The sequence below is a fragment of the Acinonyx jubatus genome, chromosome A3 (genome assembly GCF_027475565.1).
Source record: "Acinonyx jubatus isolate Ajub_Pintada_27869175 chromosome A3, VMU_Ajub_asm_v1.0, whole genome shotgun sequence".
Classification (NCBI taxonomy): Eukaryota; Metazoa; Chordata; class Mammalia; order Carnivora; family Felidae; genus Acinonyx; species Acinonyx jubatus.
In genome coordinates, this window is record NC_069388.1 from 12866332 (window position 1) to 12889891 (window position 23560).

A 23560-nucleotide genomic window follows, 5' to 3' on the forward strand; every position below is an offset into this window, starting at 1 on the left:
CTCCACAGTCATCAGGGACCCAAGTTCCTTCTACCCCACCATCTGTACATGTGGTTTCCATCCTGAAGGATGCCTTATGTTATAAAGTAGCTGCTGGAGTACCAGCCATCACATCTGTAATTCCAGTCAGGAAAAGTATCCTGGTACTTAAAAGCATATTAGCACCAAACTGAAACTTTCTTCTCCAAGTGATCTGATGGATTAAAGGAATATTTAGCAGGAAATTTTTCTCCCTCATTGGGATTCTTGAAATAGGTTTGTGTATCTCTGTCAGAGGGGTTTACGGGTGCCTGGAGGCTCTTTCCAAGTGAGCCCTCCCTCCCTCCACTGTAGGCCACCTGAACCCCATGTCCTACACCCAGCACTGTATCACCACCATGGCTGCCCCATCCTGGAAGTGCCTGCCTGCTGTGGATGGGGACCCCCAACACCAGGGTCTCAACGACAGCGGCTTCGGGCCAGCCGACGGAACCCCGGGCCAGGAGGACCGGGGCCTGAGCTTCTTACTGAAGCAGGAGGACCGGGAGACTCAGGATGCGTACCTACAGCTCTTTACCAAACTGGACGTAGCCCTGAAGGAAATGAAGCAGTATGTCACCCAGATCAACAGGTGAGCCCGGCCCCGAGGGAAGAGGGCAGGGAGCCTAGAGTCAGGGTTCGCCGGCTCAGCAGCATCGACGTTGTGGGCGAGAGAACCGTAGCGGGGGGCGGTGGGGGACATTACAGGCTATTCGGCAATGCCCCTGGTCTCTGGTCACGAAGATGCCCACAGCACGCCTGTTTCACGGCTGTGACAACCAAACATGTTCTCAGACGTTGCCAAATGCCCCTTGGGGGGGCAAACCTCCCTCCCCCCCCGTGTGGCCTGGACTTCTGCCCCGCCAGTTGCCGCGTTGGTCCCCCCCCCCCCCCGCCCCCCGCCCCTGCCCCGCCATTGAGAGCCGCTGCTCTAATAAAATAATGGATGTGGGCAGCAGTCGTTAGTAGAGGCTGGCACTATTTGGAGAAAGGCTTTGGGGGAACTTTATACTTTTGGCATGGCCGAAAGAGAGACAGCTGGACGCGCCTCTTCTGGCATTAATGCCCCAGGACACCCCATGGAAATGCACTGTCGTCCCATCGACATCTCGATCTCACTACTCAGTGACAGGACGTGGGGGATAGAGGATGGTGGGGTGGTCTTTTGGAGATGCGGGTGGCCAAATCCATAGGGTGGGTGATTCTAGACAAGTGACCCAGTGTCTTTAACACATAAATGGTGGTGGGGGCGGGGAGCGGGTACAGGGAGGAAGAGGAGGAGAGACTTGAGACACACGTCAGCCAGACAGCGTCTGGACCCGGTCGGGATTCTGTTTTTAGCACACCACCTGTGAAGAGACGCTATCGGGGACATTTGAATGTGGATGGTACTAGATGGTGTTAAGGAATTACAAATTCTGTTAAGTTCGGTGATAGTCTGGTTGTGTTTAGAAAAGGGTTTCTCAGCCTTGACACCGTTCACGTCTCGGGCCAGATTATTCTTTTCGTGGGGCTGTTCCGTGTGCTGTAAAATATTTATGGGCATCCCTGGTCTGTACACATTGGAGGCCAATAGTGCCCCCACCTTTGTCCCCCACTTCACTTGTGACAAATAGAAATGTTTCTGGACATTGCTAAATGTTTGCCCTTCAGGAAGTATGCCAAATTGTTCCATGTTTCCGAGGGGTGGGGGGGGGGGGTAGTTGAGAACGTTGCTTTAAAAGAAAGTCCTTCTGTGTTAGAGACGCATATGGAAGTATTTATGGGGGAAATTATGTGACACCTTAGATTTACTTTAAATACTCCAGCGAAAGCAAAAGCCGTGGGAAAGACTGAGGAAACAAAGGTGGCCCCTGACTTGCCATTGTCATAGCTAGCCGCTGGGTACCTGGGTTTATCGTACTGTTCCTCCGGCTTTTGCGTATGTTGGAAATCGTCCATGATAAAGGAAAAAGAACGTAGGGTCTGGAGATAGGAGGCACGGGTTTGAATCCTGGCCCCGTCACTTAATAGCCTTGTGACTTAGTCACTTAACCTCTCTGAACCTCGGTTTCCTCACCTGTAACATGGGGCTATTCATAATACTGGCCTTAATTGACTTGGAGTAGGATTATATCAGCCAGGGTTTAATGATCGCTTGCAAGGTACCAGATGCTTTTCTAAGCATGTTACATATTTTAAGTCCCTTAATCTTTACAGCAGCCTAGCACATAGACACTGACATTACTCCATTTTACAGATGAGGAAATTGAGTCTCAGACAGGTGAAATAATTGCCTTAGGTCTCTGAGCTAGGAAATGGTCCTGGAGCCTGTCTGATTTAAAACCGTATGCTCTTAACCATTATATTCTGTGCCAGAGACTGACAGACTATGGCCTGTGGGCCCAATCTAGCCCAGCCCACTCCTTGTTATTTATTTGTTTGTTTGTTTGTTTGTTTCTTTATTCATTTAAATGTTGATTTAGGTTTGAGAGAGAGAGGGAATCTTGGGGCAGGCTCCAGGCTCCGAGCTGTCAGCACAGAGCCCAGTGTGGTGCTCGGGCTCACGAGCCACGAGATCACGACCTGAGCCAATGTTAGACGCTTCCCCGACTGAGCCACCAGGCGCCCCAGTGCTCGTTTTTTTGAATAAAGTTTTATTGGAACGCAGCCGTACCCATTTGTTTGCGTCTCGTCTGTGGCACTTTCCCGCCAAAGCAGCAGAGTTGAGTCGAAGAGGTTGGCTCTCTGGGCCTTTCATGCTCAGTTTCCCAGGCCTGTTCTGCGCCTTCTCTGGCTTCCCCATGAAAAATAAAGACCGCCCCCCGCCCCCGGCCCCCCGCCCGCCGTATCTCACGCCCCCTGCAGGCAGGGCAGTGGATGTGTATCTGCAGAGTTACTGGTGGGATTTTCAGGGAAGGGGTGGGAAGCAGTTGATGGCTCTCTGTGCTTAGGGTCAAAGGTGAGGCCAGAGGTCAGGGCCTTACCTGGGGCCTCCGTGGGCCTGCGCCCTTAAGCTTACCTCCTTTGCCCCAACAGGTTGCTGTCCACCATCACAGAGCCCCCCTCCAGGAGCTCTTGTGATCCCCCTGTAGCTGAGGAGGCCTCATCCCCCCCGCTGGTCAGCGAGGAGAGCGAGATGGACAGGGCCGACCACGGGGGCATCAAGAAGGTTTGCTTCAAGGTGTCTGAGGAAGATCAGGAGGACTCAGGCCATGACACCATGAGCTACCGCGACTCCTACAGGTGGGGACAGCCGTGGGCATCGTGGGGGGACCGCGTGGGGTGGGATGTGCACTGATCCGTGGGAAGTCGGAATCGGTGGGACATTCGCCAGGAAGCGGTGGGAGAGGGCACAGTTCTCACCCGTTTGGTTCTGGGGGGGGGGGGGTCATCTGAGCCCCTGCAAGCACATCCCTGAATCCCTGACACCCCTTTTGGCTCTCCTCCCCGAGGCCAGCGTTTCAGGGCCTGGGCCCCCGGGGTCTCCGTCCACCTGTTCTGCCTCCGTTCTGCTCTGTGCTTGTTGACAGAATGTGGGCAAAGAAAACGTCAAAGTCTGCGGTATGTTTTAAAACTCACCGTGAGACATATGGTTTCTGCAATAAACACCATTTATTTTTACTTGATCCAAGGAGGAAGATACTAGTTGTTTTTTTTTTTTTTCCCCTCCTAACTCTGAGAGAATCCGAATGGTTTTTCTACTGGTGAAGTTAATAGCGAAGGACTTAGCGAAGTCCTAATTAGAGGGTTAAGTAAGACTACAAACTTACTTTCCTATCATAAGCCGTACAGCGGGTAAATGGAATTTCTTACCTCGTGTGAACAAGTACTGTGGTCTCCAGTGAAAGGTTGTGTAACGATTGGCCGTTGCGAGGAAAGTGGAATCTTAGAGGTGCTTCAGAAGACACAGACCTGGTGGGATTTCCCCAGAAAACCCTTGGCCTCCGTCCTCGTTCATATTCTTTCCGTCTCCAGGGATCCACTGGTTGGTGTTTCTGGCTAACTGGGCACTGTGTGTCCCTGGAGCCTCATGTCCATCGTCCAGGATTTTCATTCTTACGTTTTTGGGTCCTCTGATTTTTTCCTTTAGTTGTCAAACAGGTGAAGGAAAGAATTCAGGACTGTGGTTTTTCATTTCCCGGTATCTTCTGAGCTCCTGGGATTCTCTCCGCCCTCGCGAGGTTATAGCCAGGCTGGGGAGGGGACGTGGGGCTGCGTGGCCAGGTGTGGCACCTGCAGGCGTGTCCAGGGACAAGGCTGTCCCACGGGAGGAGTGACAGACGTTGCATACAGCTGGACACGATTCCCCGCCCTCCTACTGTTGCTGTGTTTTTGTGCTGGGGCCTAGGCATGTTTCCCCACCGTCAGACACGGAAAACCCACCAGAACGGTCTTCCCGGCTCTGGCACCGGTGGTCGAGGGGCCCAGGGTTTCGTTTACACTCTGGCAAGTGGGTTCGGGGAGCTGGGACCAGAAGGTGTGATCTGGAGGGTGACTCCACCCTTCCTCTCTGCTCCTCTGCAGTGAATGTAACAGCAACCGGGACTCCGTCCTGTCTTACACCAGCGTGAGAAGTAACAGCTCCTACCTGGGCAGTGACGAGATGGGGTCTGGTGAGTGCAGTGCTCCAGGGGAGCCATCTCTCTGCCGGGATTTTGTTTTATTAGGTTTCGCATTATTTTGCATGGCGTGGTAGTGTATTTCCTTCCATTCCCTTAGCCAGCGTCTGTTTATTGAGCACCTATTGGGTTCTGGGACATCCACAGTGGATGGAAAGACAAAGACCCTAGCGCCCCTGGAGCAGACGCTCTCCATGAATGTCACGGACACAGAACGCATGAAGCATTCATGATGCAGTGACAGATTATGATGGCCGCTCTGAGGTCACTCAAGTAGGGTGACCTGATGGTCTCCATAGAAGTGACACATGCTCAAACCAACCTTTCAAATGACCCACAGAAGTTCATCAAAAAAGTGCTTGGAAGTAAGTTAGAGGCACCCCCCCCGCCCCCGAGAAGTGACCATCAATGGTATTTGGAGATCATCACTGAGCATGTATTTCTTCACACATGGACAGGGGGATGGATGGCCGGATGGACACACAGACATAAATAATAGTTTATAGGTTAGATGAGACTGTACTCAGAGCTTTTGCTGAAAGACTGAAAGTCATTTTTATTTTAGTTCATCTTAGCCCTCACGATTTTTAGTTTGTGAGCAGGTCACACACCCATCTGGTTCCTATTTCAGAAGGCACCAGAGGGTGGGTGATGACAAGCCTCTCTCCCGCCCTTGTCACCCGGCCCCTGGTTCTCAGTCTCCCACTGTCCCTGCTGTCTTCTGTGCTCTTCTAGAGCTGGTCTATGCACAAAAGTTTAATTTTAATTATACTTCAGCTTAACAGAAGAAGAAAAAAAGGAAGCTCAAGTAAATTTGACGATATTGCTGAACTTGAGATAAATGTTTCATCACATAAGATGTTTAGCCGCAGAAAGTGTCCCTGGGGAGGTTTTAGGCGGGAGCTTACGTGTGGCAGCTGATTTAACTGAAGCAGCCGGGGGATGAATCCGGGGACTTGGGATCCACTTCCTTTTGTCTGGCTCCCTGTCTCCCTCTCTGCAGAACAGAATAATAGCAGTGGCTTGTTGCTGTTGTGTAATACTAATACTTGAGTTGCTATTGTCTGTTTTGCAGATGAAGAAACTGAGGCTCAGAGAGGTCAAGTGAGTTGCCCAGTGCCACACAGCCAGGATCTGAGTCTACCAGACTCCAAACCCGCCTTGGGTTTTGGAGCCCTGCTGCTATACCGCCTTCTTGGGAAAGCGGTTGGAAAGGTGTGGATGGGGCGGGAACGGCTCACGGCCATGGCTTCTTCCTTCTTCCAGGCGACGAGCTGCCCTGTGACATGCGGATCCCGTCAGACAAGCAGGACAAGCTTCACGGTTGCCTGGAGCATCTCTTTAACCAGGTAGGACCTTTGTCCCACCCCGGCCTGACCTTGGGTTCCTCCCATCACCCCTAGTGAGGACAGATAAGCCAGGAGCTGGGGCAGGGGCCAGACTGACCCGGAACCTCCTGCCTCCCAGGTGGACTCCATCCACACACTCCTCAAGGGGCCAGTCATGAGCAGAGCTTTTGAAGAGACCAAGCATTTCCCCATGGACCACAGCCTGCAAGGTGAGCAGAGAGGAGCCCCTGGGCTGGGAAGGGTGTCTGGCACCCAGCAGGGAGACCACGTGCTGCGGGGGCGGGACACCTGGGTCAGAGTCCCCGCTTCGTTCCTCTCCTGCCCTCTGGCTGTGGGCTAGTCCCCGGCTTCAGCAGGTTCAGCCCCTGGGCCACATCCACCACAGCCTGCTTTGTTTCCGTGAGCTGCGAATGACTTTTTGTTTTGTTTTTAACGAAGAGTTGTAAAAATAAAGACAGAGACTGTGTGTAACAGAGACCATATGCCTCGCAAAGCCTGAAACGGTTCCTTTCTGGCTCTTTGCAGAAAAAGTTTGCGGACCCCTGGGCTGGTCCCTGAGCCTCTCTGGGCCTCCACCTGCCCATTCGTAACATGAGGGGAAGGACTGGTGCAGTTTGCCGTGCTTCACACACCCAGTCCCCACCTGCATCATCTTAGACCGTGCTCACAGATCCTACCTACATGTTCACATTTTTAAACACCATACTGTCTTTATTATTATTGATATGCATTTTTTGGAAAAGTATTTCCCTTTTATTTATTTTTAAAAAATGTTTGTTTATTTTTGGGACCGAGAGTGTGCAGGGGAGGGACAGACGGGGAGAGAGAATTGCAAGCAGGATCCGTGCTGTCGGCACAGAGCCCGGTGTGGGGTTTGAACTCACGAACCCTGAGACCATGACCTGAGCCGGAATCATGAGTCGGATGCTTAACCTACTGAGCCACCCAGCCACCCCAAGTATTTCCCTTTTAAAAATTTAATTTTGGGGGCACCTGTGTGGGTCAGTCGGTTAAGTGTCCGACTTTGGCTCAGGTCATGATCTCACGGTTCATGAGTTCGAGCCCCGCGTCGGGCTCTGTGCTGACAGCTCGGAGCCTGGAGCCTGCTTCGGATTCTGTGTCTCCCTCCCTCTCTGCCCCTCCCCTGCTCATGCTCTGTCTCTCTCTGTCTCAAAAATAAATAAAAACATTTAAAAAATTTTTTTTAAATTTAATTTTTAAGGAACTTACCTAAACTCTATGTGTGGAAAACCAGTATCACATGCCATAAAGTAGTGATTACCATAATGCTAAACCCAATGGAAGCACCGACCAAAAATGTGATTAAACTGTCACTAGTCACTGAGGCCTGCCCACAGCTCTTTGTTCTTCCGTGAGAGGGGTCGGTGAGTTGAAGGAGTGGTGAGGATTTACCAGCACCAAATTGGCAGTTTATTCTTGAAACGATTGAGAGAAAAGGACTCGACATTTATGTGCTCACATCAGCCTCTCCTCCTGTTTACTCACCTACCCATCCATCTCTGTACCCACCCGCCCACCGTCCAGCCGTTTGTCTAGCCAGCCAGCCACTCATCTCCATGTCCGCTCCCCTACTCACCATCCATCCATCCATCCATGCGTCCACTAGCTAATTCCCAAGAACCAGCTTGTGCCAGGTCTTGCGTTGGGTGCTCGAGACCCTGAGATGAATGTGACAGTGCCCCTGACCTGAGGGAGCTCCTGGTTGAGTGCAGGACATAGGAAAAGAAGCAGACGGCTGCTGCTAAGTAAGAGTAGGAAGCGGTGAGGCGGTGCCCTAGCTCCCCTCCTTCTGCCTCATGATCACCTCTCCCGGGGGATGAGCCTCAAAAAGCAGAAATGTCACATTGAGAGAAACCACTAAGATCTCAAGAAATCTGAGACTTCATAGCAGGGAAGAGGCCAAGGGACAGAGGCCTGGCCTTCGAATAGCCCTGCTGGGGCCGGGTTCAAATCCCATCTCTGTCGTTACCCAGCTGTGGGACTCCAGGCAAGTCGGTCTGTGAGGGCTTCCCTCTCTCTGTATGGAAAAGGGTAGACCGGGTTGTAACTCGTGTGCCAGCTCGACTGGCTGTGGCTGCAAGGAGGCTGTACCTGAGAATTGTTCTGTGTCTATGTCCAGGCTTGGGAGAAAAGGATGCAGTGATTGATTTGTAATGTCTGCATTGGATCGGTGACAGCTGTGAGAAGCTGCAGGCTCAGATGAGCAGGAAGAAGTGCTGACGTGGATTAGTGATGTCTGCCATGAGTGCAGCACTATGAATCGTAGCACACTCACCATGTATCTGCCTTCTGTGGACCAGTTAGTTCCCAAGGGTCCTGCCAGCATCCTTGACTTAGGATTCTGAGCTTTGGAACTGGTGATGGGACGTAGGCCTTTGTGCCATCATTCTTCAATGCTACCTCTGTCCCTTTCGTGCCCCAGAGTTCAAACAGAAAGAAGAGTGTACAATTCGCGGCCGGAGCTTGATCCAGATCAGCATCCAGGAGGACCCCTGGAACCTCCCCAACTCCATCAAGACCCTGGTGGACAACATTCAGAGATATGTGGAAGGTTGGTTGGGCGGGGAAAGTTGTTTTGTGGCCTTCACTTCTGAACGTGGTGAACGCAGAAAGGTCAGGAGTGAGTCAGTCTCCGTGTCCCATGTCTGTCCATGCCCAGGGGAACGAGAAGAGTGGGTGCCCCTTTCTCGGCTGAGTGTCCTGGCCCTGGGCCTTCTGCGCACTTGACCCGGGAGCTGCGGGTCCTGGGTGCCCCAGGCTCCCTTGCACAGTTAGGAGGCCGAGAAGGCTGAACTGGTTTTCTCCTCGGCCTCCAAAAGCGTGGCTTCCTTTTATTTGTTATTAAGGTCACAAGCTAGGGGCCCACAGGTAGGTTTAGATGCTATAGCATTAAGAAATGTGAATTCACTGCCAGCATTCATAATCTGAGATCTCACATAAAAGTCTAGAATTCTGGCCCCTCTTGCACCATCAGAAGATCTGGCAGACAAGGCCTGCAGTCCCACAGTCACGCGTGGCTAGAGATGAGGGGCAGAGGGGGTCATTCACCACACTCCCTGCGGCCTGGTGTCTGCTTCACGCGTCTGACCTCACCTCTCTGGCCCTCGGCAGCCTTTCAGCCTGGGCCTCCTGGATTGGAGGGACCCCAGAGGTGCTAGGCCTCAGGGCCACCGCCCCCAGGAACAGCAGCCTCTGAGTTGGAAGTTGGCGTTGGCCCCGAGCTGGCCTGTTTTCCAAACTGTAATTGGTTAACAGCGTGGACACTGGAGCGGGATGGCCGAATCCCAGCTTTCCACTCGGGGCTCTGTGATCTGGGCACATTCTTAGACTTCTCTGTGCCTCAGTGCCATCATATGTAAAATGGGCTCATGGTGCCTCCTCCCTCATGTGTTGTCTTGAGAATTAAGTGTCACTACAGATAAGGTGCTTCGTTCAGCACGTGGTGCACGGTGAGTCCCCAGTGGATGAATGTCTGTGGCTGCTGCTGTCCTCACCACACCAGCCAGGTGCCCTGGGCCTCTCCAGGACAGAAAGTATCTTTCTTCTTCTTTTTTTTTTTTAACGTTTTTATTTATTTATTTTGAGAGAGACAGAGACCTCATGAGTGGGGGAGGGGCAGAGCGAGAGGGAGAGAGAGAGAATCCCAAGCAGGCTCTGAGCTGCTAGTGCAGACGTGGGACTTGAACTCACAAAACTGTGAGATCATGGCCTGAGCCGAAACCGAGTCAGACACTTCACTGACTGAGCCACCCGGGTGCCCCAGGACAGAAGGTATCTTAAGAGGCCAACTCTGAAGGCCTTTCTGGTTTTTCTTGTGAGCCCCCTCTGGGCCTGAGAGCCTCTTTGTGAAGGAAAGAGAGGATGACGTTAGTTCTGTCTCTGGAAGGCCTGAGCTTTGTCCGGGCACGTGCAGGGCCCTAAATGTGCCTAAGTGGCCAAGGAGGCACCTGTGTGTAGGCACACATGTGAGTTGTGTGCCCACGTGCATGTCCCAGGCTCCTGGGCTGGGCCCACAAGTTGGAGGGGCTGGTTTCGGCCTCTTTCTGGTGGGCACGTGTAAACAGGTGCAGCTGCCAGTTGGGGTTCCGTCCCCTGGGTGTCTGGGGTTTCTGGAATCCATTCGACACAAGCTTCTTTAGCACCCAGGGCTTTACCACAGAGGGTCCGAGCACCGGGGCTGTGGGGAGGGCCCTTCTGCCGACTCCTCTCAGCCCATCCTTGCTCTGCCCTCTCCTTCCAGATGGGAAAAACCAGCTGCTCCTGGCCTTGCTGAAATGCACAGGTGAGGGCTTTGGAGGGGCGACGTCTGCGTGTCTGGGAGAGGCCGTCCTGGCAGGGGTGATCCTGACCTCGGTGCAGGGAAGCCTCTTCTGCTGGCCCGTGTTGGCTTTCCCATGGTCGTCAGGGCCTGCATGGGGGAAAAGTAACTTCGTGGCCCATAGCGCCTCTCGGAACCACGGAGACCTCACGTCATTTTCTTGCGCCCAGGCGACAAGCCTCAGGGCCCTGGAGCCGGGAGCCCTGTCTCTGGCCATATCCCGGGCCTGGTTGGATCTGGATGAGGACACAGGACGGAGGGTGATGAGCAGAGAGGCTCCTTGTCCGTAGCACCCTCAGCCCCAGCCTGGGAGTCCCTACCCGGCAGACAGTGGGGAGGAGGAGGGGGCTGGTGGGGGGGGGGGCGGGCTGGTTGGAGGTGTTCTCTGTCCCTCCCTTCTTTCCAGAAAGTCTCAGCCAAAGGGCAGCTACAATGGGGTCTAGGTAAAAATTGGTCACTGAAACCCAGTTGGCAGAAGCCAGTGATCAAAAAGGATCTTTTCCAGAAGGTTGGGATCCCGCACAACTGGTTGATGGAAACTGGCCAGTTCTGCCAACCATGTCCAGAGCAGGGGCAGGGCGGGGGGCGACGGGAAGGAAGAAGGCGTTCTGCTCAGAAACAGAAAATGCTCAACTGCCTTTCTTGAAGCATGGCTCTTGGTGGCAATGCTTGGTGTCACTGTCGTTCTCAGGGCAGAGAAATCCCCGACACACGGGGTAAGGGTTTTGGGAAAGCCTTAAAAAAAAGTTTGGTTTTTTTTTTTTTTTGAAGAGACAGGTGGATGGATCATTGAGCTAATTGAGTTTTTTGGCCAGCTGGCCTGCTCTTTAGAGAATTGGGTTCTGTGACGTTGGCGTTTGTTTGCCGGGATCAATTAACTTCTGGCAGGCTGGGGCCCCGAGGGGGGCGCTGGCGGGGGGTCGGTTCTGGGCCCCCGGGCCTTGGGACGGGAGCCTGCTGATGGCCTGGGAGCGCCCAGCCAGCGGGGCCCCCGCCCTGCCCTCTCCCCAGACACGGATTTGCAGCTGCGCAGGGACGCCGTCTTCTGCCAGGCCCTGGTGGCCGCCGTGTGCACCTTCTCTGAGCAGCTGCTGGCGGCCCTCAGCTACCGCTACAACAACAACGGCGAGTACGAGGAGAGCAGCCGGGACGCCAGCCGCAAGTGGCTGGAGCAGGTGGCGGCCACCGGAGTGCTGCTGCACTGCCAGTCCCTGCTGTCGCCGGCTGCCGCGGTGAGTGAGGGGGCGAGGCGGCGCCTTCCGGAACTCGGTACAGGAGAGCTCTCGCTTGCTGCCCCGGGCTCTCGCGCACCTCGCCGTGCATTCGGCACTTATTGGGCCCCTACTGTGTGCCACCGTTACAGGTGCTGGGCATCCAGCAGCGAACAAAACCGTGCCCTTGTAGTCGAGAATCTTAAATCCCGGTGGGGGAGGGGCAGACGTAACTAAGTGAGATGAACGATACGGACCAGTGGTCCTCAGTTAACCAGGGCAAGTGTACCTCCTGGGAGACACTTGGTGATGTCTGGAGGTATTTTAGGTTGTCAGAACGGAGGGAAGACGTGGATCCTTCTGGCATCCGGGCTTGGGGATGCTGCTAAACCTTCTACAGTGCTTAGGATGCCCCTCCCCAACAGATAAGCTGGCCCCAAATGTCAGCAGCGCCACCTCTGCGTGTGATGATAAAGGCTAAGGAGAAAAACACGGAAGGGGGCAGGAAGGTGGCCAGTGAAGCCCTCACTGAGAAAGTGACATCTGACTAAGAATCGAAGGAGGCGGGGGAGTGAGCCATGAGGATATGGGGAGGAAGCTTCCAGGCAGCAAAGAGCAGGAGGTGCAAAGGCCCTGAGGCAAGAGCTTGCGTGCAGTGTCTGAGGAACAGGGTGCCCAGTATGGCTGGAGCAGAGGGAACCGGGGGAGGGGGGGGAGGGGGGTCCTGAGAATTAACTGCGACACACTGTGCAGGGTCTTCCAGGCTGTGGTAGGGGCTTTGGCTGTTCCTGGGTGGCTGTGAGCCCCGGGAGGGTTTTGAGCAGAGGACGGACCCGGGTCTGACTTCTACGCTTAATGAATCGCCCATGCTGCTGGGTGGGGATGAGACTATGGAAGGGCAAGAATGGAAACGGGGAGGTCGGAGAGCCTGCTTTTGGAACAGTCAGGTGAGATTCCCTGGTGCAGACAGCATCTCCTTTAATCCTTGCGGTAGCCCTGAGGTGGGTCCTTTACCATCCGCATCTCAAGGATGAGAACGCCGAGGTCCAGGGAGTCAGGTTTGAACTCTGGGAGTCTGACTCTGAGCCCGGTTAACCCCTAGGGCACCCTGCTTTCTTTGCATCTTCTCTTTTATCCCTGACTCCCCTGTCTGTTCACTGTCAGGGCTCGGAATCAGCCCCAAGGAGGCAGAGCCAAGTTCTCAGCCTTTGGGGGTGCCGGTGTCCGGAGCTGACACCCCCCAGCAATGCGTCCCGCAGTGGCACTTGCTCTGTGCTGTTTGCTCCTCCACGCCGCTGTGTGCCCTCGGCTGAGCTCCCCCCGCCTCTGCAGCTCTGAGCCTCCTGGGCATTAAAGTGTGGCCGAGGTGCGCCCTCTGCTGGCCAGTGTTGCATGCAAATGTCTGCCTGGCCTGAGATCACCTCACATTTGGTTCCCGAAAGCACCCCTGGCGGGACCGAAAGGCAGCTGGGACAGCCAGCCCTCACTTTCCTCTTCTCAGATGAGGACATGGGGCCCAGTGCATTAATTCATCAGTCACCATGATGTGCCAGGCTCTGGGCTGGGTGCTGCGGGTCTGAAGCTAACTGAAGGGAGATGGAAAGGAGGAGAGTTCTATAGAAGTTGTAGAAGCGACTGGGTTTCTTTGGGTTCAGGGGTCAGAGCCAGCTTCTCTAGTGAGGGGATGTTTGAGCCGAGACCTGGGTACCGAGACAGCCGGTGGGCTGGGTGGTCTGAGGAAGTGTTCTGGGCAGAGGGAACAGCATGTGCCAAGGCTCTGAGCAGGCTGGGTATGGTTTGGGAGATCAGGCTGGCCACATCTGTAGGGCTTGGGACTATTCGGGGAGTAGAGAGAGAGTTCAGAGGCTCTCCCCGCCTCTCCAGGTTATCCATGTCTGCCCTGTGCTGGGGGGGCGAGGGTGGCAAAAGGAGACCTGCAAAGAAGTTGGTGTTGTCCTTGTACTGGGGGCATTGGGGGTGGGGTGGGGGGTGGGGGGGTGGGTGGGCCAGCAGAGTGTTCTGGTGGTTGAGCTGGTGGGGGCTTGGTGATCTGTATAGGGTGAGGGGAGAGAGATGTTGAGAAATCCTTAAAGGTTGGGGGCTTGGTCCCCTGGGCCAATGCTAGTGTGCTTCGCCAAAGTGGGCCTGTTGGAGGAAGGTGGGCAGGAAAATGGGGACTTTTGTTGGGCGTGTTAGGCTTGAAATGGCTAAAATGGATCGGTGCACATTAGAACATAGATGGGTTCTGACCACGGGAGGTACAGGATAAGCCTAGAGCAAACGCAATTTCACGTCCAGCCCTGGACAGCCCAGCGCAGGACCCTGTGCCTGGTAGGCACGCAGCCTGGTGTGTTGGTTAGAGTTGAGTCACAGAATCTCAAAGTGAAATCTCAGGACAGGGGTGGCATCTGAGACCCCTCCACCCTGTCTCCCTTCTACAGAAGGAGGAACGGACCATGCTGGAGGACATCTGGGTGACCCTGTCAGAGCTGGACAATGTCACCTTTTCCTTTAAACAGATGGATGAGAACTACGTGGCCAGTGAGTGATTCATAACATCCCTACTGTGAGAGTTGGGGTTCTGGGATGGAGGTGACTGCTCTGGGGCCACCCTGCCACCAGGGCAGCTGCCCAAGGTTAAACCGGATCTGGACTTTCAAACCTCTTGCTCCCAACATGAGTCCCAAAGCCGAACCTTGGGGCATGTATGGAAAGAGGGGTTTCGTTTTGTATAAACCCAGTCATCTCCAACAGTTCTTGGAATAACAGCCAATACCCAATTCTTATTAAAATTCTGCCCTAGAGATACTTCTTTGCAGTGAATATTTCTTAAGATTTCCTAAGGGTTTATACCATAATTTTTTCCCTGACTTTCTCCCTCCCTCCTTCCCACCTACTCTTTCACCTGCACATCCATCCATCCATCCATCCAATCCATCCATCCAATCCATTCACCCATTTATCTGTTTACCCACCCATCAATTCAATTTATCCATCTGTCCATCCACCCATCCACCCATCCATCCATCCATCCATCCCATCCACCACCCATCCATGCATCCATACACCCAATCCATCCATTCACCCATATCCATCCATCCATATCCACCCATCTGTCCATCCACCCATCCATCCACCCATCCATCCATCCCATTCACCCATTTCCCTGTCCACCCACCCACCCATCCAGACAGCCCATGCATCCATCCATCCATCCATCCCATCCACCACCCATCCATGCATCCATCCACCCAATCCATCCATTCACCCGTATCCATCCATCCATATCCACTCATCCACCCATCTATCCATCCATCCATCCATCCCATCCCATCCTCCCATCTCTCTGTCCACTCACCCACCCAACCAGCCAGCCAGCCCATCCATCCACCCATTCATCCAATCCGTCCATCCATCCATCTACCCAATCCACCCATCTATCCATCCACACATCCATCCATCCACACATCCATCCATGCCATCTACCTATCCATCTTCCCATCTACCCACCCACCCATCCATCTGTTTGTCCACACATCCATCCATCCATCCATCCATCCATCCATCCATCCATCCATGAATCAATTTCCACCTCCTTGGGGCTGATGTCATCCTGTTCAAAATGCACAGACCGGAGTCTAGATGGACAGCAAGTGTCTTCTGAGGTACCAACTGGAATTGACTGGCAGTGGCTGCCTGTCCACAGGCAGAGTTGGGCTCAGGGGCAACTGTTGACTGGTTAGTGATTTTGCAGGATGGGGTGTGAATGCTGTAATTTTGCCACTCCTGCCATAAACTCTTCCTTATGGGTGCAAATAAGATGCAGGTCCTGTTCGAGGGTAGGTCTTGCCAGGTAGAGGCCCTGGGCTCCCAGGTCAGGGGTACAAGGAGTGCGGTGAAGCTCCGGGGACCCTGGCCGCTCCCCAGGGGGGCAGAACCCGCGCCAGGTCTAAGAACGAAGCGGTGGAAACCAGGACCTGCGGAAGGAGGCGGAAAGAAGTCAGAGGCTCCTCTCCTGGGTGCGGGGGGGCGGGGCTGTCCGAGGCCAGCGCTGGAGGGAGGGCAGGGAGGGCCGACCAGTGCTCTAGGGCGGGCAGGCAGGGAGGTCCCAGGATGCCTCCCCGAAGGTGGGAGCCAAGAGATTCCGAGGCTACTCCGCGGAGGTGGTGAGAGCGGGGACGTGCGGGGACGCCACTCTGCCCGGCGAAGGTAGAGCGGGGCTCCCCCCAGGCCCAGGGAGTGAGCCGCCCTGTCCCACTGTGCCCTCCCACAGACACCAACGTCTTCCACCACATCGAGGGCAGCCGGCAGGCGCTGAAGGTCGTCTTCTTCCTCGACAGCTACCATTTCTCCAAGCTGCCCTCCCGCTTGGAGGGCGGAGGCAGCCTGAGGCTGCACACCGTGCTGTTCACGAAGGGTGAGTTGTGGGGCGCCGGGTGGGGCCCGGCGGGGGGAGCCGAGGCCTCTCAGCACACCGGGACCCGGCCACCTGCTCTTCTGCTTTTTCCTTCATAGCTCTGGAGAATGTGGAGGGGCCACCCCCTCCAGGCAGCCAGGCTGTGGAAGATTTGCAGCAGGAGATCAACGCCCAGTCCCTGGAGAAGGTGCAGCAGTATTACCGCAAGCTCAGGTAGGTATCTGCCTGGGCTGCGTGCTTGAGACAGGAGTCTGGGCACTGCCGTGGCAGGGCAGGCATTAGCAGCTAAGGCACTGGGCAGGTCCCCAGTGTGGGAGCGCACAAAACACCCTTTCTTAAGCACCTGCTGTCTGCTAGGCCCTCTGTGTACACGGGCTGTGCCGATTCTCCCAGAAGTCACAGGAGGCCATTCTGGCCACTTCACAGATGAGGCGACTGAGGCCCCGAGAGCATACCCAGCTTGCTCAAGGTCGCACTGGTAGACAGTGGCTGAGCTGAGCTTTGAACTGGGTCTCTTTCCCTTCAAAGCAGATTCTTCCAATTGAGAGGAGCTGTGTATTCCGTTCTCTGTGGGGTGGGAGTTGGAACAGGGGTCCTGGCCTTCTTGAGCCTGGGAGGAAGTAGGTGAGCCCCAGGGCCTTGGCCCTGCTCAAAAGAAACCCCCAGAGAGAAGCGGAGAGCAGGGGCCACATCTGCCAGAAGGAAGCTTCCGGCCCAGGGAGGCAGCTCTCACCACCACCCCACCAGCCCGGCTCCTTCCTAATTCTGCCTCATCTTCTTCCCCTGTGGAGAAGGTAGATTGAAAATCAGGAGATCGGGATTTACTGTCTCGGGGCCCAGCTTCACCATCTGGAGACGGGAGAGTGACGCTTTCGTTGCTTGTTCAGGGAAAACATCCAGCTGTATTATTACAACTGGTGTCTCTTTGGATTGGTCAAAGCCATCAGTCTGTCTTGTGCCATTTGTTGAATATATATATATTTTGTAATGCTTATTTTTGAGAGAGAGAGAGAGAAAGAGTGCACGTGCAAGCACAGGAGGGACAGAGAGAGAGGGAGACACAGAATCTGAAGCAGGCTCTAGGCTCCGAGCTGTCAGCACAGAGCCTGACTCGGGGCTCAAACCCACTTAACTGTGAGATCACGACCTGAGCCGAAGTTGGACACGCAAACGACTGAGCCACCCAGGCGCCCCCATTTGTTGAATATTTGAAACATTGCCTCCAAGAGCATTCCCATATCCATCCCTTCCTTTATTCAGCACGCGTTAATCGAGAGTTTTTGTGGGCCAGGCTCTGTTCTGGATGCTTGCTCAGGAGACCGCAGTGGCCAAACAAAGCCTGTTCTTCACGGAGCACAGATTCTAGAGCAGCAGTTGCCCTGCGTTGTCAATAAAGTTTTATTAGCACACAGCCACGTTCCTTTGCGTCTGTACTGTCCGTGGCTGCTTCTGTGCTACAGCAGCAGATCTGAGCAGCATCTTGATGGAGACAGTCTGGTCCACACAGCCTGAAACACTTACTGTTCTGACCCTTCACAGAAAAAACTTGGCTGAGCCCTGTTTCTAGAGGGGGAGAGGGGCAATAAACCAGTAAACGAAGAGCACTGTAGCATGCCAAGAGTGCCTCTGAGAAGTGCTCAGAGGAGAGACTCAGTAGGACAAGGGGATAGACGGTGGGGAGGCAGGGTGCTGATTGTGAGAGCAGGCAGGGAGAGGTGGCATTTGAGGAGTGCCTGTCGGGGGGGGGGGTACGCAGGAGGCCCCTCTTGTCCCCACTCCCCACTGCTGGAGGAGCAGGTGGCCGGACGGCGTGTAAGGCGCTCCCAGTGTGAGTCTTTGGGGGAACAGAGGGGCAGCAGCCGCAGTAGGGTAGGGGCCCCGCCCTCACCGCCACCCCCATCTTTCTCTCTCAGGGCATTTTACCTGGAACGGTCTAACCTGCCTACGGATGCCAGCACGACAGCAGTGAAGATAGACCAGGTGTGCCCCCCTTCCCTCACCCTGCTGCGGAGCTTGGGCCGGGCTGCGGGCTGCTGTCAGGGTCAAGGTGCAGCAGACGGGGCCCAGGGTCCCAGCCCAGCACGAATCCTGGCAGAGAAGCCCCTGAGGCCTCTGTAGTCCCCCCTCCAGGCATATCCCTCCCGGGAGAACTCCTTCCCCATTCTAGGAGTTCCAGCTTCCTCCCCACCCACCTCGGAATTCCTTAGATGTTTCTCCCCCTGCTGGCATGGGTGCACCTGTGCCTGTCTTCTCTTCCTTGTTTACCCAAGCATGTCTCTGCAGCAGCCGCCCCCACCAGATGTGGCCGTGTGGTCATCTTTTTGTTTGATTGAAATTTGTTGCCAGCATTTAAAATTTTTTTTAATGTTTATTTATTTTTGAGACAGAGAGAGAGAGCATGAGCAGGGGAGGGGCAGAGAGACAGGGAGACACAGAAGCTGAGACAGGCTCCAGGCTCCGAGCTGTCAGCACAGAGCCCAACGCGGGGCTCGAACTCACGGACCGCGAGATCGTGACCTGAGCTGAAGTCGGACGCTTAACCGATTGAGCCACCCAGGCGCCCCTATTGCCAGCACTTCAAAATCAAAAGCTTTCCAGTGAAATGGAGGCTTCTAGCTTTTCTTGAGAAATGGAGAGATCTGGCTGTGTGTGGCCCACATTCCCACGTGTCACAGTTGCCCTTCCGAGGGTGTGTGCTCCGGGCCTTTTGCCCACGTCCCAGGCGCAGGCAGACCTCGAATTTGACGGCACTTTTGGGGTACTGGCCTCGGGACTGGAGGCTGGGGGCTCCCGGAGAAGTTGGTGGGCACGGCCCTCTGGGAGTTCGTGGTCTGGCTGGCAGAATATTAAGATGACACAGAGAGAACGGGCAAACCACCATTTTGTGCCTGTGCAGGTGATGGAGGGAAGGTCCTTCCCAGGAAGGCTCTGTTGGGAGAGGACAGGAGAGGGCACTTCTTTCCGGCTTAGTTAGGGGCACACTGGGGCAGGTGGAAAGAATTAGGTAGGAAGGCTAGGCTGGAAATGTAGTGTAAACACTGAATACCAGCTTGCGGGGCAGTGGGGAGCCACAGATGGTCCTTGAGCAGGAGTCATGGAAGGTTAACCGGGCTGTAACCCCCGGAGAGGTGAGCCGGGAGGACAGCTACAATAACAGAGCCGGGCGAGAGGGAGATGATGGGGAGCAAGGCTGGTGGGGGCCTCCTCTCAATGCCCTGGGGTCTGTGTGTGTGTGTGTGTGTGTGTGTGTGTGCCTCACAGCTGATACGCCCCATCAATGCCCTGGATGAGCTCTGCCGCCTCATGAAGTCCTTCGTCCACCCTAAACCTGGTGCCAGTGGGAGCCTGGGCGCCGGCCTCATCCCCATCTCCTCGGAGCTCTGCTACCGCCTGGGCGCTTGCCAGATTGCCATGTGTGGCACGGGCATGCAGAGGTGAGCTGCTGTGACCCTGGAGTTGGGGGGGGCGGGGTGCCGGACAGGCTTCCGGGAGCGGGGAGGCAGGCGGCCGGGGGCTGAATCCTGGTTCTGGCCCTGCCTGTTGAGCCCAGCCACAGCCTTGGCCCGCCCTCTCGGCCTCAGTCTGGGCAGCGGGACTGCAGGGCTGTGTGGTCCTAGGTGCCCTGCTCTGGTTCTCTGTGCTCGGTGTGAATGAGCACCTGTGCAGGGTGGTTCTGCCTGACCATCCGTTCGCCATTAACGTGCTGGTCTTCGCTGGGGCGGAGCTGGCCTCCATGCCTCGCGGACACTCCCCCACTTTCTGCCCGTTGTCCCTGCTCCTTGTCCCCAGGGGTGGGAGTCACCTTCTCTGAGACACTCCCTGACCTCCCAGTTTAAAACCGCACCCTCTCCCCTCCACCCCCCTTCCCCTCCCCTCCTCCTCCCCTCAGCAGCCCCACCACCATCCCACACGCTGGGAGCTTGGCTTGTGTGTCAGTTTACGCCCAGTCACCCCCCGCCCCCCCCCAGTGTCGGCCGGCTCTGTGAGGGCAGGAACTTGTTTCGCTTCTCTGCCCTAGCCTGGCACTGAGCAGCACCTGGCACACAGTAGGTGCTCAATAAATGCTCGTCGCGAGTGCTTGCTGTGTACTGGGCAGCACCGTTGTCAATGGATTAACTCATTTCCTCTTTGTAGCAAGCTGGTGTGATATGGCCGCTTCCAGGGGTTCTCAGTCGAGGGCGGTTTTGCCCCCCAGGGGACACCTGGCACCGTGTCCCGATGCGAGGAGGGCACTGCTGGCGTCTAGTGGTCAGAGGCAGGACAGCCCCCCACGTCCCCCGGCCGAAGGTCAATAGTACCTCGATACTGGTCTGCCCCTGTCTCGCGGTTGAGGAAGCCGGTCTGGAGAAGGCAGCTTACCTGCTGAAGGCCACAGAGTGATTATGTGGCTGAGCTCTGAGTTCAGGGGGTCTGGCTGCAGTGCCCACGTTCTAGACTTGTTCAGAACAGACGTGAGGGATGAACGGATGTGTCCTGTCGACAAGTTGGGAGGCCAAGCGATTAAGGGAATCACTTCAGTTGTTTCCTCCAACAAGTATTTATTTACCAAGGTCCTCTTCTGAGCTGGCCGTTGGGAGTGTCAGAGAACAAAACAGGCGAAAGGGAGCAACGGCCGCCTGGTGCTGACGCCTTAGTAAAGCAGTAAAACGCCTACTGTGTGCGGGAGTGCTGGCTGTCGGGAGGAAAGACGGGCAGGTGTTGGGGTGGATGGGGGAGGGGACAGGGGGGTTGGGGGGCCTCTCAGGGAGAAGACGCCTGAGGGCAGTTCTCAGGGCAAGAGAGCAGCGCATGAGGCCTGCCCGGCAGTGACGGCCCCTCCCGCCCCTCCCCTGCAGGAGCACCCTGAGCGTCTCCCTGGAGCAGGCGGCCATCTTGGCACGGAGCCACGGGCTGTTGCCCAAGTGCATCATGCAGGCCACGGACATCATGCGGAAGCAGGTGAGGTGGCCCCACCCTCCAGGGACTCTCCGGGGTCTCGTGGGCTGAGGGCATGGTGGCATGAAGGGCCCCAGACCGGACCTTCTCCCCATCTGGCGGGGCCCCGGATCTCAGCTTCTGGGGCTTCCCGTTACTCCCCTTACCCCACCCCACCTGCACCCACACACTTCCTCCCTGAACTCTGTGTAGAGGCAGGTCCCAAGCCTCCTTCTTTCTTCCCAGGGACCCAGGGTGGAGATTCTGGCCAAAAACCTCCGAGTCAAGGATCAGATGCCCCAGGGTGCACCGCGGTGAGTGGCTGCTCCCCCCAAACCCTCTGGGAGGCCAGGACTGGGCTTGGCCGGAACTCCTGGCCTCACCCCGGGAAGCCCCCATGGTGTTCACGCGGGGCCCCACCGCTCGTTTATGGGGACGCACTTTGGGGGGGCGACAAATACCACTGCAGGCAGCGTTCTTATTTCTTTACCAAACAACAACCTTGTGAGCATTCTCTCCAGCCGGCAGCTGGGGGGACTGAGGCACAGAGAGGTTAAGTATCTTGTCCGAGGTCATACAGCTAGTAAATGGCGGAGCTGGGACCCTGCGCCCTGGCAGTGGAGGCCTAGGGGCCGAGCTCCTGACCACTGTGCTGCCTTGCCTCTCTGTCCTGCCTGTGTCACCACAGCGGCCTCCGGTCCGGTCCCCCTGCCATCATTCTCCCCACAGCAGATCTGACCCACGAGTGGCTCCCTCTTACTTGAGGGTGAAGCCCAGGCCCTTGCCGGTGCAGATGCGAAGGAACCCGGGGGCCGCCCGCGTGGTGCCGGAGAGGGTCCCCCCATCTGTGAAAAAACTCCCAAGGGCGGAGCACTGTGGCTAGTTTGCCACCACCAGCGTGGGAAAGCGCACAGCTCCCGCCATGTGCACGGACGCGCACACACGTATCCTCACCCCCAAACACGCGCGTGCAGACGCGTCTGTGTCTGCAAACTCGTGGCTGGTCCGGAGGGGGCCAGACAGCCGGGGCGGGGGGGGTGGGAAGCACCAGCAGCGTGGGGGGGTTTTCACCTCCCATCTTTTTATACCCGTCGAGCTGTGTTCCTTGGGCGTGGATTATGTGCTCAAAAAGAATGGGCGGCCGGGCCATTGCTCATGGGGCTCCTCACCCGTCTCCGCCAGGCTTTACCGCCTCTGCCAGCCTCCGGTGGACGGAGACCTCTGAACGTGCAGACAGGTGCCAGGTGCTCGGCTGCGTCCCCCCCGGAGCTGGGCTTTGGGAGGCCACAGGGGGCCGCGTTCCTGCTCCAGGATCCGTCAGCCTGCGTCTTCACCTCCTGTGTGGACAAGCGGAGCCCCCGCTCTCCGATGAGTCGGCCGGTCGGCCCTGGGCCGGCACATTCTCCACGCTTGTGCCAGAAGCCCGAGGGGGTGCCGGGGACCCACGGAGCTCACTGACGGGTGAGCCAGGACCTGGGCTCCTGCCCACAAGTCCCCGGGACACGGAGGGGGGATGTCACGGGTGCTGTAGCTGGAGGCCTGCACACCCAGCTCCCTCAGGATGGTTCAACCTGCACTTTTGAAACCCCTGGTTTCCTTCTAAGTCCACATTCCAGGCGACACGCGGTGTCTCCTCCTCCTCCTCACCTTAGCTGCCAGTTCACCCCTAACCCTGTACTAACCTGCTCGGTGGACTGGGAGAAGCCGGGCCTCTGCCAGGAAAGACAGAGGGATGGGGCACACCACCTGTCACCAAGAGGATACTCCAGAGCCACACCAGCTTCTGACATCACCGCCATTGGAACTCGAGCCACCAGTCCTGGGCGCGAGATTTGCTCCGACTTTATTTATAGGGCGTGAACTCTCCATGGTTTGTTTTGGGGTTTTTATGTTGTTGGTGTCGTCGAGATTTTTTTTTTTTCTGGGTTGTGTAATTATATATTTGACATTTTAAGTCTCAAAGAAAGGTATATTGTCTAACAGGGGACCAGCATAAGGTAGTGTTGATGACTTTTCCCACTTCTACTAAAAGAGAAAACTACATTATTGAAAATCCAACAAATGTCAGTATCTCATCTTTTTTAATATTAGGGTCTTAAGGTATCACTCACAGGTGTTGGCTAGGATCCCTTCCCCCCTGCCCCCCACCTCAGTTCTCCAGCAGCCGGTCAATATTAGCTTGAATTACTCTGCTCCCTTTCGGCCTGGCTGTGAGGGTTTGAGAGGCAGGTGGACCAGGGCTGGGGGTGGGAGGGGGTTGAAGCGCCCACTTGAGATGCTGTCCCACACAGGTGTCTGTCCTGCAGGTAGGAGGGCCCCTGGGAAACGCTGGGTGGTGGCTTTGGTAACTTATTATTATTATTATTTTTTGATGTTAGCTCAGAGCAAGGCACTTGGGATTTCTCAGCCAGCCAGAGAGACAGGAAGTCACCCTGCCCGCCTCCTGGGCACAGGGACCCACACTGGGACCTCCTCAGCAGTTTGTCCCCTCTAGCTTGTGTGTGCCAGCAGGGAGAAACCCCAGCCGAGGTAGAAGGGAGGGGATATCTATAATCCACCCTTGTGTGGTGGGTGAGATCAGGTCTGGGTTGCCCACTGCCCCTGAGACTTGAAGCCCCACCAGCATCTTGGCCCCCCGGGCCTCCAGGGACCACCCTCCATCACTTGCCACTGTGGCCGAGATGGCAAGACGTGGGCTTGTGGCTGGACCC

General features: G+C 55.8%; 1 protein-coding gene across 1 annotated transcript in view; it reads left to right on the plus strand.

Moving 5' to 3' along the window:
• The window catches only part of PREX1 (phosphatidylinositol-3,4,5-trisphosphate dependent Rac exchange factor 1), a 181394-nt gene extending 159246 nt beyond the window's left edge, over positions 1-22148 (plus strand). Inside the window, exons 25-40 of the mRNA XM_027046734.2 lie at positions 334-610; positions 3037-3243; positions 4525-4613; positions 5886-5968; positions 6087-6177; positions 8412-8540; positions 10230-10271; positions 11319-11539; positions 13960-14059; positions 15792-15935; positions 16034-16148; positions 17849-17915; positions 19197-19369; positions 20771-20873; positions 21096-21163; positions 22032-22148. Coding sequence (XP_026902535.1) covers positions 334-610; positions 3037-3243; positions 4525-4613; positions 5886-5968; positions 6087-6177; positions 8412-8540; positions 10230-10271; positions 11319-11539; positions 13960-14059; positions 15792-15935; positions 16034-16148; positions 17849-17915; positions 19197-19369; positions 20771-20873; positions 21096-21163; positions 22032-22074 — 1952 coding nt within the window. The 3' untranslated portion in view covers positions 22075-22148. The remainder of the gene's footprint in view (positions 1-333; positions 611-3036; positions 3244-4524; positions 4614-5885; positions 5969-6086; positions 6178-8411; positions 8541-10229; positions 10272-11318; positions 11540-13959; positions 14060-15791; positions 15936-16033; positions 16149-17848; positions 17916-19196; positions 19370-20770; positions 20874-21095; positions 21164-22031) is intronic.
• Positions 22149-23560: the final 1412 nt, after the last annotated feature.